Here is a 13,354-nt window from a genome sequence, read left to right on the forward strand (position 1 = left end):
TTGGCTCAATTGATAGATGTGTCATGGGTTAAAGTTCTTCACAATGTAAAAGAATATGGCGGGCGCAAATTCCTCCATATGTTCGCATGTTCGGCGAATCGCGAACACGCAAAGTTCGCTGCGAAAACGACCGCCGGGCGAACCGCAAGGTCATCTCTATTTATAAACATTAATCCTTAACCTGTTAATAATTTTAACTAAAGCTGCGCTCTCCCCATTCCCCTGTATCAGTACAGCACTTACTAACAAGCTTCCATAGCAGGCAGAGCGGATGGCAGCAGTAACGTCACTCAGTGACGTTGTGCGCCTGCTCTGTCTGCTTCATTCATAAAGTGGGAGGAGCAGGCGTGCAACGTCAGTGAGTGACGTTACTGCTGCCGTCCGCTCTGCGGGCTATTGAAGCTTGTTAGTAAATGCTGTACTGATACAGGGGAACAGGGGAGAGCGCAGCTTTAGTTAAACTTATTAACAGGTTAAGGTGAATTAATGTCTAGAAAAACTGCGGTGAGCGTTGGGGCCCGGTGTAAGAGTACAGTGACTGCACCGGGCCCCGCCCCTTGTTCCGGACACCAGCACCTCCTCTCTCCCCGCTCATATATCGCAGCATTCGCCCCATAAGATACAGGGGCATTTCCCCCCACTTTTGCGGGAAAAAGTGCGTCTTATGGGGCGAAAAATACAGTAAGTGTAAACTAGTATATTTTTTCCATAATTTTCAATGCTTTTTCTATAGAGGGTGTCTGCAGTGACTTGTGACATCTGTGCAATATATTCTGTGTGTCAGGGCCAGAGATAGGAAAAATATAAGTGAAAACAATTTTTCTTTTTCCATACTTTTCCATACTTTATCCATATACTGTGCTTGCTGTGAACTGTGACATCTGTGCCACATCTTGTGTGTTAAGCGTGCATATAACATTTAATATGAAGAAGGTGAGCATTAAGGGACGGGGAAGTGGCTGTGATGCTGATGGTTTGCTCAGAGGCCGTGGCCCTGGGCGCTTTGAAACTGTGCCTGTTGCCAGAGCACAAGAAAAACAATAATCCACGATACCTATCTTCATTTCACAGTTTGCAGGGCGTTGCAGGACAAAACTCTTGAAGTCAGACCAGTGCGACCAGGTGGTCGGTTGGATTGCAGCAGATAATGCTTCCAGTCGGTTAAGCACCACCCTGTATTCCACCTGTAAGTCCAGTCTCAGTAGCCAAGAGTCTGGTCAACAGTATCCTCATCCTGATCCTCCTTCCTCCCACCATAAAGAGTCTGGCCAAACAAGTGATCCCACACTCGGATATTCTGAGGAGCTCTTTTCATCGCCATTACTTGATTTGGCCCTCTCGCCAAGCAAGCTTGAAAAGGGACATGAGATCTTGTGCCCTGATTCCCAACCTCTTGAGCATCCACAGTCACAAGAACATGATGGTGGGGAACGGCAATAAGTGTTTAATGAGGTAAATGATGATGAGACACAGTTGCCATGAGTCAACCGCATTTACTGTCTCAAGAGGTTGATGAAGAGGATTTGGAGCTCGGCAAGCTCACACACATCCCATGCCTAGTCCACGTCTTAAACTTAGTGGTTCAGCGGTTTCTCAAAACCTACCCCAATTTGCCTAAGCTGCTGGTGAAGGTGCACCGTGTGTGTGCACATTTACGCAAGTCATCGACAGCTGTCAACGCTGCTGCAGCAGAGCTTTAACTTGCCAGCTCACCGGCTGTTGTGCGACGTGAGCACGTGCTGGAACTTGGCGTTCCACATGTTGGCCAGGCTTTGCGAGCAGCAGAGGGCAGTAGGGGAAAACTAGCTTCAACATGGTCGTCGCCTTTTAAGTCAGCTTCTGCTAATCAGAAGCGAGGAGTGGGCATGGATGTCTGACCTCTGTGAGGTTTTAAGAAACTTTAAGGAATCAACACAGATGGTGAGCGGCTATAACGCTATTATCAAAGTAACCATCCCACTTCTGTGTCTACTCAAACACTCGCTGCTCACAATTAAGGACGATGCTTTGCATGTGGAAGAGGTGGAAATGGGGGAAGAAGACATTACACAGGGTGATAGCCAGACAACCCTCCGTGTTCTCAGCGCGAATTGGACGATGAAGAGGAAGATGAGCAGGAGACGGTTGCCTCCGCTACAGAGGGTAGTACCCATGGAAGTTTACTTCTATCTGTTGAGTGTGGGTGGGCAGAAGAGGAGGAAGAGGATGAGGAGATAGATAGTCATCCTCCTGATGATGACAGTGAAGTCTTCATGTTAGGCTGCCTTTCCCATGACCCGCAAGTTATATGCATTTTAGACAACACGGGATACTGGTTGTTCATCCTTCTCGACCCCCGCTTCAAAGAGAACTTCTCGTCTCTCATTCATCAGGTGGAGAGGATGAGCAAAACAGTGCAATACCAGAAGGTCCTTGTTGAAAAATTGCTCCAAAATTTCCACCTGACAACGCTGGTGGCAGAGTCCGTACTTCCTTGGGCAACCGAGAAGCAAAGACAAGGGGAACACACAGCAGATCCAACAGAGGCAGGGCAATACTCTTCAAAGCCTGGGACAGTTTCATGACACCCCGCCAGAACCCTCACCCTGATGCGCAGCCTAGTGTCACAAGGAGGGAAAAGTTTTGGAAAATAGTGTAGGAGTACATAGCAGACCGTGTCAGCATCCTCAGTGATACCTCAGTGCCTTACAACTACTGGGTGTCCAAGCTGGACACGTGGCATGAACTGGTGCTCTAGGCCTTGGAGGTGCTGGCCTGCCCTGCCACCAGCGTTTTGTCTTAGCAGGTATTTAGTGCTGCTGGTGGCATTATAACAGATAAGCGTATCTGTCTGTCAGCTGAAAATGCTGACAGGTTGACTCTTATAAAAATGAACAAGGCCTGGATTGCCCCAGACTTCTCGACTCCACCAGAGGAAAGCAGATGAACAAAGGCACTTTAAATGTGTTGTTTAATGTACTGAATACACTGTATTCCCATGCACCCCTTCCACCACAAAAAAGAGTATATGGTTACATTTTCCTTTTCTCATCCTCCTCTTCCTCTTCCATCATCTTCAACATGCTTATTTGTCACATATAATGCACTCGCATATATGCCCTCACATATAATATTTTACAGGGTCAGCTCACCTGCAGGCCCTCGCATATCATTTTTTAGAGGGTCAGCTCACCTGCAGGCCTTCGCATACAATGTTTTACAGGGCCAGCTCACCTGCAGGCCCTCGCATATAACGCTTTACAGGGTCAGCTCACATGCAGGCTCTAGCATATAATGTTTTACAGGGTCAGCTCAACTGCAAGCCCTCGCATATAATGTTTTACAGGGTCAGCTCAACTGCAGGCCCTCGCATATAATGTTTTACAGGGTCAGCTCACCTGCAGGCCCTCGCATATAATGTTTTACAGGGTCAGCTCAACTGCAGGCCCTCACATATAATGTTTTACAGGGTCAGCTCACCTGCAGGCCCTCGCATGTAATGTTTTACAGGGTCACCTCACCTGCAGGCCCCCTTACCTACAATCTCTTACAGGGTCAGCTCACCTTCTGATGACGACAGGGAAGTCTTGCCTGTTGGTACTCTGACACACATGGCTGACTTCATGTTAGGCTGCCTTTCCCACGACCTGCGCGTTATACGCATTTTAGACAACACGGATTACTGGTTGTTCACCCTTCTCGACCCCCGCTACAAAGAGAACTTTTCATCTCTCTTTCCTCTGGTGGAGAGGACAAGCAAAACGGTGCTATACCAGAAGGTCCTTGTTGAAAAATTGCTCCAAAGTTGATACGGCAGACATCCAAATGGATAGTCACCGTAAAGGGGACGTGCTATCCCCTAGACGTTATCTAGAGTCAACAAAGCGGCAGCAGGCCCTCACCTACAAGTCCAGTCTCAGTAGCCAAGAGTCTGGTCAACACAATCCTCACCATAACGGCACACTGGGTGAACGTTGTGGAGGCCGGGAGCAAGTTGGCTGCTGGCACCAGACTTGCCCTCCAATAGATCCTCATTAACGGAAAGTGTACTCATTCCAATACAGAACCTTTTAAGAGTGCTGAATTGTTATTTATCGTCACTACCTCCCCGAGTTGGGAGTGGGTAATTGCCGCGCACCTGCTGCCTTCCTTGGATGCTTGTGCTTTAATAACTTGTCCCACCCTCTCTGGAGAAATAACTGGCAAGGCAACAACAGCCAATCAGATTTCAGCCATTGATCTCCCTTGGATGTGGTAGCCATTTCTCAGGCTCCCTCTCCGGCATCGAACCCTGATTCCCCCTTACCCGTGATCACCATGGTAGGCGAAGAAAAGAACATCAAAAGTTGATAGGGCAGACATCCGAATGGATCGTCGCCAGAGGTTATCTAGAGTCACCAATGCGGCAGCAGTCCCTCGCCCCTAATGTTTTAGATGGTCAGATCAGCAGGCCCTTGCTCCAAATGTTTTTGAGGGTCACCAGCAGGCCATCAATCATAATTTTTCAAGGGTGTCTATGATGCCCTCCTTTATGTGTAACAAAGGGTGTATTGGAGTTCTGGTTCCTTGTAATTTTTCGCAGTCCTTTCACTTAGTGCATAGACTTTATGAGTGTAGGAGTCCCACTACCTGAACTATTGTACCACAATGTGAATGAGGCCCTTTATTATGTGATATACAGGTTGTATCGGAGTGCCTCTGCCTTGTAATTTTTGGCAGCACATGCACTTTATATACAATTAAATATATAGGAAAGAATGTTTTTTTTTTTTCGGTTTTGTGCGTATTATTGTCAGTCTGTCAAAGAGGCCTACTACTCGGACAACATGGGTCCCAGCAGCGACCTGGGAGTCCACGATGCATCGAGACATTCTCCCCATGCTGTTCCCAAACCATTTTGGTGGTGTTTTCATCAATTTCTGACCTTTTCCTATGAACCAGGCACCCTCCCCTCTTCAGAGCAGGGGTGCCTGTTTTAATGTTTGGGTTCTCCCATTGACTTCCATTATACTTGGGTGCTCGGTAGAGCACCCCGATGTGTTCGGCCAGAGCACCCGAGCACCTGAGCACTTTGGTGCTCGATCAACACTAATCATGGGGAATGTAAGCATTTACTAAAACAGACATGACAGCTCATATGTTTGCTTTAAATCTAAATATGCTATTATATAAGAAATCAGGCTTAAAAACATTAATAAAAGTTATAATGATGAATCCCGAATTGAACCTAAGGCTAGGGCTACACGACGACATGTGTCGCGTGACATTTTGTTGCACCAATGTCGCAAGACAATTTTTATAATGGTAGTCTATGGTTTTTCACTGCATCATATGACATGCTGTGACTGCGACACGACAGGGGAAAAAAATCGATCCAAGATGGATTTTTCTGCGACTGTCACGTTGCAGTCGCAGCAGGTCACATGTTGCAGTGCGACACGATAGACTATCATTATAAAAATTGTCACGCGACATTGGTGCGACATCAATGTTGCGCGACACATGTTGCAGTGTAGTTGTGCCCTATGTGTTGCGCAAATTATTGTCGCGCGACACATGTCGTCGTGTAGCCCTAGCCTAATATCTCTTGAAGTCTGGTGAAGTCAGATACTGAGGTCTTTAGCGGTAAGATTAAAATAGAATGCAGTTACACACTTGGGTCTAGGACATTGTGAATGAGGTCATTATGAATACATTGTTAACAACTTACAGCCATTCCAATGAGTGAAGATCTCGGAACACATCAGCCTTCAGGACCTTGATCCGATTGTCACTGAGGAAGCTAATGTAAAAAGGCAGTGGTGAGTAAAACAATATACAAGTGTATACGTCTGGGACATAAGTTCTCAAACAGGGTGTGCTCCTAACTTAACATATACTTAGCTACAACTGATCTATGTATACAGAAGCCTAGATCCAAGCCTGTGCCATCAGATCTAACAACAAGCTAGGGTTGTTTCGATACCAAAATTTTGATTCGGTTTCGATACCATAAAAAAGTATCGCGATACTCGATACCATGTGAAAAAATAAAATGCCAAAAAAAGCCACGTACATTCCACATTTTATGGAATGTCCGGCCCATAAACAAACAGTCCTATCCTTCTTTTTGGGGTGACAAGGTGACTAAAAAAAATGGCGAATTGCGCAGTTTTTCTTTTATTTTTTCTTTTACAGCGTTCACCGCATAGGAGATATTTTTTTATAATTTAATAGTTTGGAATTTTCGGACATGGCGATATGTAATATTTTCTTTATTTATTGTTTATATATAATATATGTAAAATTGGGAAAGGGGGGGATTTATACTTAATATACTTAATATTTTGGTGTGTTTCTTTAAACTTTTTATTTTTTTTAGATTTTATTTAATAACTATTTCCCCCCTTAGAGGCTAGAACCTGGGATCTTTAAATCCCTTGTCTATTTACCCTAATAGAGCTCTATTAGGGTGAATAGGATCTTACACTCTCCCTGCTGCCATGTGCATAGTACACACAGCAACAGGGAGATTACCATGGTAGCCAGGGCTGTGAGGACCAATGAGAGGAGGTAAGGGGACCCCGTGGCCACATTGCCACCAATGTTTTTAATACTGGGGGGGGAGGGTGCACTGCGCCACCAATGATAATTAACATTTAATATACAAATACAGCCGGCAGCAAAAACACATTGCCGGCACCGGACCTCTGACAGGGTGCTGTGATCAGCAGCAGTTAACTACTCAGGTGCGGCACCTGAGGGGTTAAATGCCGTGGATTGCATCGCCCTGTCAGAGGAAGGGTGCCGGCAATGTTTTTCTGCCGCCGCCTTCATTTGTAATGTATTAAACGTTAGTTATCATTGGTGGCGCAGTGGCCACAGCCCCTCCCCTCCTCTGCCCCCCCCCTGCGCTCTCATTGGAGGCAACGGTCGCACAGGGGGAGGGAGAGACTGCTTCCTTCTTCCCTATGCTGCTGAGGGAACATGGCGCACGCTGAGAGCAGCATGATCCATATTCTCTGATACTGGGCTGTGCAGTAGCACAGCCTAGTATCGATAAAAGACAAATCCCAGTTTCCTATCGATACCGGGCTAAAAGTATCGATTGGGTATCGAAAGTTTGATACCCGAAACAACCCTATAACAAGCCTGCTAAAGGTGTGTTCCCACTGCACATGCATTGCAGTGGAAACATCACATCTGCAGTCAATTCTGCATTAGTTACATGCCAGCTTGTGGATTGTGCTGAGGATTCGCTCTGGATTTCATCATATGCATTGCAAAGGAGGAAATCTGCAGTGCCCAGCAAAAGTAACAAATATGATAAAACGATAAGAGGATGTACAGAGGTTCTGTGTGGTGAAGGGTGGGCTCTTGGGGCCATTTCTCTACATAAACCTCTGTTATTTTCTTCTACAAGTGATATACACTGACTTTAAATAATGTTACCTCATTTCTCCTTAGTAAAGATAATTGTGATTCATGTATGATTTTGTAGCTGTACAGTCACTGCTATGATTGACGGGATGATTACTTGTCTTTAGATGGGATGATTACTTGTCCCTTTGTACCATCTTATAATTAAATGTAGCTAATTAACATAGATACAGGGAGTGCAGAATTATTAGGCAAGTTGTATTTTTGAGGATTAATTTTATTATTGAACAACAACCATGTTCTCAATGAACCCAAAAAACTCATTAATATCAAAGCTGAATATTTTTGGAAGTAGTTTTTAGTTTGTTTTTAGTTTTAGCTATTTTAGGGGGATATCTGTGTGTGCAGGTGACTATTACTGTGCATAATTATTAGGCAACTTAACAAAAAACAAATATATACCCATTTCAATTATTTATTTTTACCAGTGAAACCAATATAACATCTCAACATTCACAAATATACATTTCTGACATTCAAAAACAAAACAAATCAGTGACCAATATAGCCACCTTTCTTTGCAAGGACACTCAAAAGCCTGCCATCCATGGATTCTGTCAGTGTTTTGATCTGTTCACCATCAACATTGCGTGCAGCAGCAACCACAGCCTCCCAGACACTGTTCAGAGAGGTGTACTGTTTTCCCTCCTTGTAAATCTCACATTTGATGATGGACCACAGGTTCTCGAATGGGGTTCAGATCAGGTGAACAAGGAGGCCATGTCATTAGATTTTCTTCTTTTATACCCTTTCTTGCCAGCCACGCTGTGGAGTACTTGGACGCGTGTGATGGAGCATTGTCCTGCATGAAAATCATGTTTTTCTTGAAGGATGCAGACTTCTTCCTGTACCACTGCTTGAAGAAGGTGTCTTCCAGAAACTGGCAGTAGGACTGGGAGTTGAGCTTGACTCCATCCTCAACCCAAAAAGGCCCCACAAGCTCATCTTTGATGATACCAGCCCAAACCAGTACTCCACCTCCACCTTGCTGGTGTCTGAGTCGGACTAGAGATTTCTGCCCTTTACCAATCCAGCCACGGGCCCATCCATCTGGCCCATCAAGACTCACTCTCATTTCATCAGTCCATAAAACCTTAGAAAAATCAGTCTTGAGATATTTCTTGGCCCAGTCTTGACGTTTCAGCTTGTGTGTCTTGTTCAGGGTGGTCGTCTTTCAGCCTTTCTTACCTTGGCCATGTCTCTGAGTATTGCACACCTTGTGCTTTTGGGCACTCCAGTGATGTTGCAGCTCTGAAATATGGCCAAACTGGTGGCAAGTGGCATCTTGGCAGCTGCACGCTTGGCTTTTCTCAGTTCATGGGCAGTTATTTTGCGCCTTGGTTTTTCCACACGCTTCTTGCGACCCTGTTGACTATTTTGAATGAAACGCTTGATTGTTCGATGATCACGCTTCAGAAGCTTTGCAATTTTAAGAGTGCTGCATCCCTCTGCAAGATATCTCACTATTTTTGACTTTTCTGAGCCTGTCAAGTCCTTCTTTTGACCCATTTTGCCAAAGGAAAGGAAGTTCCCTAATAATTATGCACACCTAATATAGGGTGTTGATGTCATTAGACCACACCCCTTCTCATTACAGAGATGCACATCACCTAATATGCTTAATTGGTAGTAGGCTTTCGAGCCTATACAGCTTGGAGTAAGACAACATGCATAAAGAAGATGATGTGGTCAAAATACTCATTTGCCTAATAATTCTGCACGCAGTGTATGTTGCCGCTGTTTTTTGTCTGTCTATAGATAGCCATTTAACTGTTACATTTTACGAGACATTTCTAACGACACCATACATCATCTAAATGTCACTTACTGTCATTACACAAGTATGCAGTTAAAAAATATAACGCCAAGCCACTGGTAAACTTGTCACTTACAGCATCTTTAGGTTGAAAAGTCCTGAGAATGTCAGACGTGAGATAGCTCGCAGTCTGTTGTTTTGGAGGAGGCTGGTACAAGGTCAGAGAAATGGAGAAACAGCTATTTTGTTAGAAATACAATTGAAATAAAATTATAGAACTGCTTAAGTGTAGACTGAGTTAATGAGAATAAGAACATTGCCTTCCTGAGTCACCTCATTCAGGTCAGATCATCATCAGAGTTATATCTGCATATTCCTGCAGAGCTACATTGCAGGCTTTTCACATATTTCCTCAGACTGGTATAAAAAGGTAAAGAGGAGGAGGTCAGCTGCTACTGTAAAACTGTGTTTTCTTTTAGGGTGGTGTAGCTACAGCACAATAATGAAGAAAGAGCTGCAGCACTCTTCCAAATCTTGTTTATTCAATAATGTGCATCAAACATGGCAATGTTTCAACTACATCTTAGTCTTTATCAAGCCACTGGCAACCCTTGCCATGTTTGATGTACATTATTGAATAAACGACAAGATTTGGAAGAGTGCTGCAGTTCTTTCTTCATTATAACATTTGTGGTCCCAAGCCAGGATCCTATACTGCGTGTACCACCACCTTTATTGACCTCTATCGGATTTGGTAAGACGTTGTGCTGCTGTTTCGTTGGTTCTTCTGGTATCTACAGCACATAAATCTGGTAAATCTGGGTGTGATTAGTGTCCGAGGGCACAAATAATCAGGCAAATATAGTCATAATATAAATTTCTGTAAGAAGACAAAAGGTATAGGCAAAAAATCTGAATGGTTTATTATTATTTTGAAATTGTACTATTAAATATATAGGAAGGAATGGGAGAGGCTTCAGGGGAGACTGATGTGGTAATTAAAGTTGTATTTTGTATTTTTCTTTTCCTTTTTGAAAGGTTTTGGTATCTACACAATGGCAAGCAAATAACCAGAATATGGTAGACCTAATATATCAGGTGAGGACCCGGTGTGGGTGTAGTAATTTCATTTATTTAACCCTTAGGATACCGGAGGTGTTTTCGTTTATGAGTTTTTATTTTTCTTTCCCATCTTTTTTGAGCCATAATTTTTTTATATTTCCGTTCACATAGCTGTATGAGGGCTTATTTTTTGTGGGACAAGTTGTTATTTTTAATGCCACCATTAATTCTGGAATATAATGTAGTGGGAGGCGGTAAAAAAATTCCAAATGGGGTAGAATTGGAAAATAAATGCAATTCCTCCACCGTTTTACGAGTTTTATTCGCGAGGTGTTCCGTTTGCGGCAAAACTGACCCATGCCCTTCATTCTCTGGGTCAGTACAATTACAACGATACCCAATATGTATAGGTTTTTAATTTCTAAATAGTGTAAAAATAAATGTAACCTTTAAAAAAACAAACTTTTTGTTTACATCACCATATTCTGACCCCTATAACTTTTTTTCTGGTTATATCTACTGAGCTGTGTCTGGGCTTATTTCTTTGCGGGACAATCTGTAGTTTTTATTGATACCATTTTGGAATGTGTGTAACTTTTTGATCATATTTTATTACTTTTTTTGTGCAAAAGAAGCAATGTAAAAATGGCAAATTGGCCATTTTGACCCTTTTTTCCGTTACGCCATTCGCTGTATTGGAGTACGGACGTTTTAGGTCATGGTGATACCTATGATGCTTATATTTTTTGGTTATTTCTATTTTTTTGTTTTTTTACGTATTTCTATTTTTATTGTATGGAAAGTGGGGTGATTTATACTTTTATATATATTTTTTTTATATTTATATATATTTTTAACAGTTTTTTGTGATGATTTTGAAACTAATATATGAGCCTACAAAATTTATTTTTACATTTTTTTTATTTGAACAATCATTTATTTTTAAACTGCACTTATTATTGAGAATTGCTCATTTCATATGTTGGACTGCCATCTGGTTGCCAAAATAAGAATTGCACTTTGAATGTTTTCAGCCTCTTCAAATTAATTATCGGCATCCCATTGGCCACAAGGGACGCCGGTAACGCTCCCGGAAGCGCGAGCCTCGGATTTTTGCACATTTAGATGCCGTGATCTTACTTGATCACAGCATCTAAAGACTTTAATTACTGTGATCGGCATTATTGCTGATTAGTTTAAAACGAAAGAGACCTGCCAGCCATGCCGCCCGCTGCACATGCGAGCGGGCGCCATGTTTTCCTATCACTGGTGGCAAAGGGGTTAATGCGCAGGAACAGTGAGTGTAAATAATTTTGTGATACACACAAACATGAAGCTTATAATATAACTGTATCGGTGACGTGACTGTGTGGATATATCATCGCTGGACATGCTGGAACTAGAACATGTCGGGGAAGCAGGGAGCATTGCTACAGGAGTCACGGAGGGTACACCTGGTGACTATTGTTTTTTTTCAAGTTTGAACAGCAATTTTTTGGGGGCAGAAAAGCACTTTTACCTAACAGTCACTTTGGATATTGGAAAAGCCCTCCCACAAATGTGCCTTTTTTATTGTAGATTTTTAATGTGTGTCTGCTGTAAATCTTGTTGACTCAGGGGACACTATTGCATTTTTAACCCCTTAGTGACATAATTAATTTTAGCCTTAAAGGGGTTGTCCGAGTTATTTTTTTGTTCTTTCTATGTTCCTAACTAGGCAAATGTAACAGCTTTCCAATTAACTCACTTTATCTCCAGTGGCTGGATTCTCAGATTTGACTGAGGGTCACATGACCTGTGATGTCAGCTTCTCTCCCTGCTCTGATAATGTTCGTTTACAAGCGTGTACGCACGAGACGTCACTGTGCTGGCCACGCCCCCCTTCACTGCCGTCTACTCTCAGCTAGGATTCTTACCCCTTCAGCTGCACAGACTGGCTAGCTGCAGCAGGTAGTGAGGAGACAATTCTGGGCACAGGAGCTGACAGACTAGAGAGAGCATTGCACAAGAAGGTAGGGGGAAGATCCTGTGTATTAGCAGTGTCATTATACAGCTGGGACCTGTAGTTATACACTTACAAGTTGCTAATGATTCTCCCAGCACTCAGGGCAGCTCTTGTATCGACTCCCTTAGCACTGTACAGTCATTGTACAGCTGGGACTTGTAGTCCTACACATACAACATTCTGCTGAGTCTCCCAGCAGGCAGACATGTCACTCAGGGCAGCTCTTGTATCCACTCCCTTAGCAGTGTAATTTTAAAGCTGGGATTTGTAGTCCTACACATACAACATGCTGCAGAGTCTCCCAGCAGGTAGACATGTCACTCAGGGCAGCTCTTGTATCCACTCCCTTAGCAGTGTCATTATACAGCTGGGATTTATAGTTCTACACATACAAGTTGCTGTTGATTCTCCCAGCAGGCAGACATGTCACTCAGGGCAGCTCTTGTAATCACTCCTTTAGCAGTGCAGGGGGAGGGGCAGAGATTGTTTTTATTCCATGTAAACAAGGGCCAGAAGAGAACCAGGGAAATGAGGATATATATATATATATTTTTTTGCCTGAAACTTGCTTAGCTTAGTTATATATTGCTGCCCATCAGATTTTCAGTGCTATATATTATTTTTTTAAGGACCAATAATACAGTATTTCCCCATTTGTTGTCACAGCTGAGGATGGGGAAAACCCTCAGCCGTGCGATGCCAGAAGATGTTAGTCACTGCAAGGCCAGGACAGAGATCAGGGAGCAGGTCACCTCCTATCATATCCCAAACTCTGACCCTGACTCCTAGCTGTATGGGCCGACCCTGATGGTGGGAGGGCTCATACTCCAGAACCTTGAAGTCCCTACTAGCCCTCAGGGTGGCCCCCAACTAGGAGCAAGGTAAGACGGCCTGTTCCTCCTAGGCACGGAGGAACAGGAGTCTCACAGGCCAGGCTACAATAAAGGGGAAACATAAACAACTTATGGCAATGGCAGGTAAATGCAACAAGTATAGCACCTACCTGCCACAGACACAAAGCCTGGAACCCATGCAGAAGCGCTGCTGTCCAAAGAACACACACGGACACAGTACACACCACACATCACACAGGAACCCAGGACCATAAGCTGCAATAAACAAGCATACAAAAA

General features: G+C 43.6%; 1 protein-coding gene across 1 annotated transcript in view; it reads right to left on the reverse strand.

The window, feature by feature from the left end:
• The window catches only part of LOC120978062 (relaxin receptor 1-like), a 455,454-nt gene that overhangs the window by 351,371 nt on the left and 90,729 nt on the right, over window positions 1-13,354 (reverse strand). Inside the window, exons 6-7 of the mRNA XM_040406299.1 lie at window positions 9,291-9,362; window positions 5,690-5,761 (exon numbers count right to left, since the gene is read on the reverse strand). Of these exons, the coding sequence (XP_040262233.1) occupies window positions 5,690-5,761; window positions 9,291-9,362 (144 nt within the window). The remainder of the gene's footprint in view (window positions 1-5,689; window positions 5,762-9,290; window positions 9,363-13,354) is intronic.

The sequence above is a fragment of the Bufo bufo genome, chromosome 8 (genome assembly GCF_905171765.1).
Source record: "Bufo bufo chromosome 8, aBufBuf1.1, whole genome shotgun sequence".
In the NCBI taxonomy this organism is placed as follows: domain Eukaryota; kingdom Metazoa; phylum Chordata; class Amphibia; order Anura; family Bufonidae; genus Bufo; species Bufo bufo.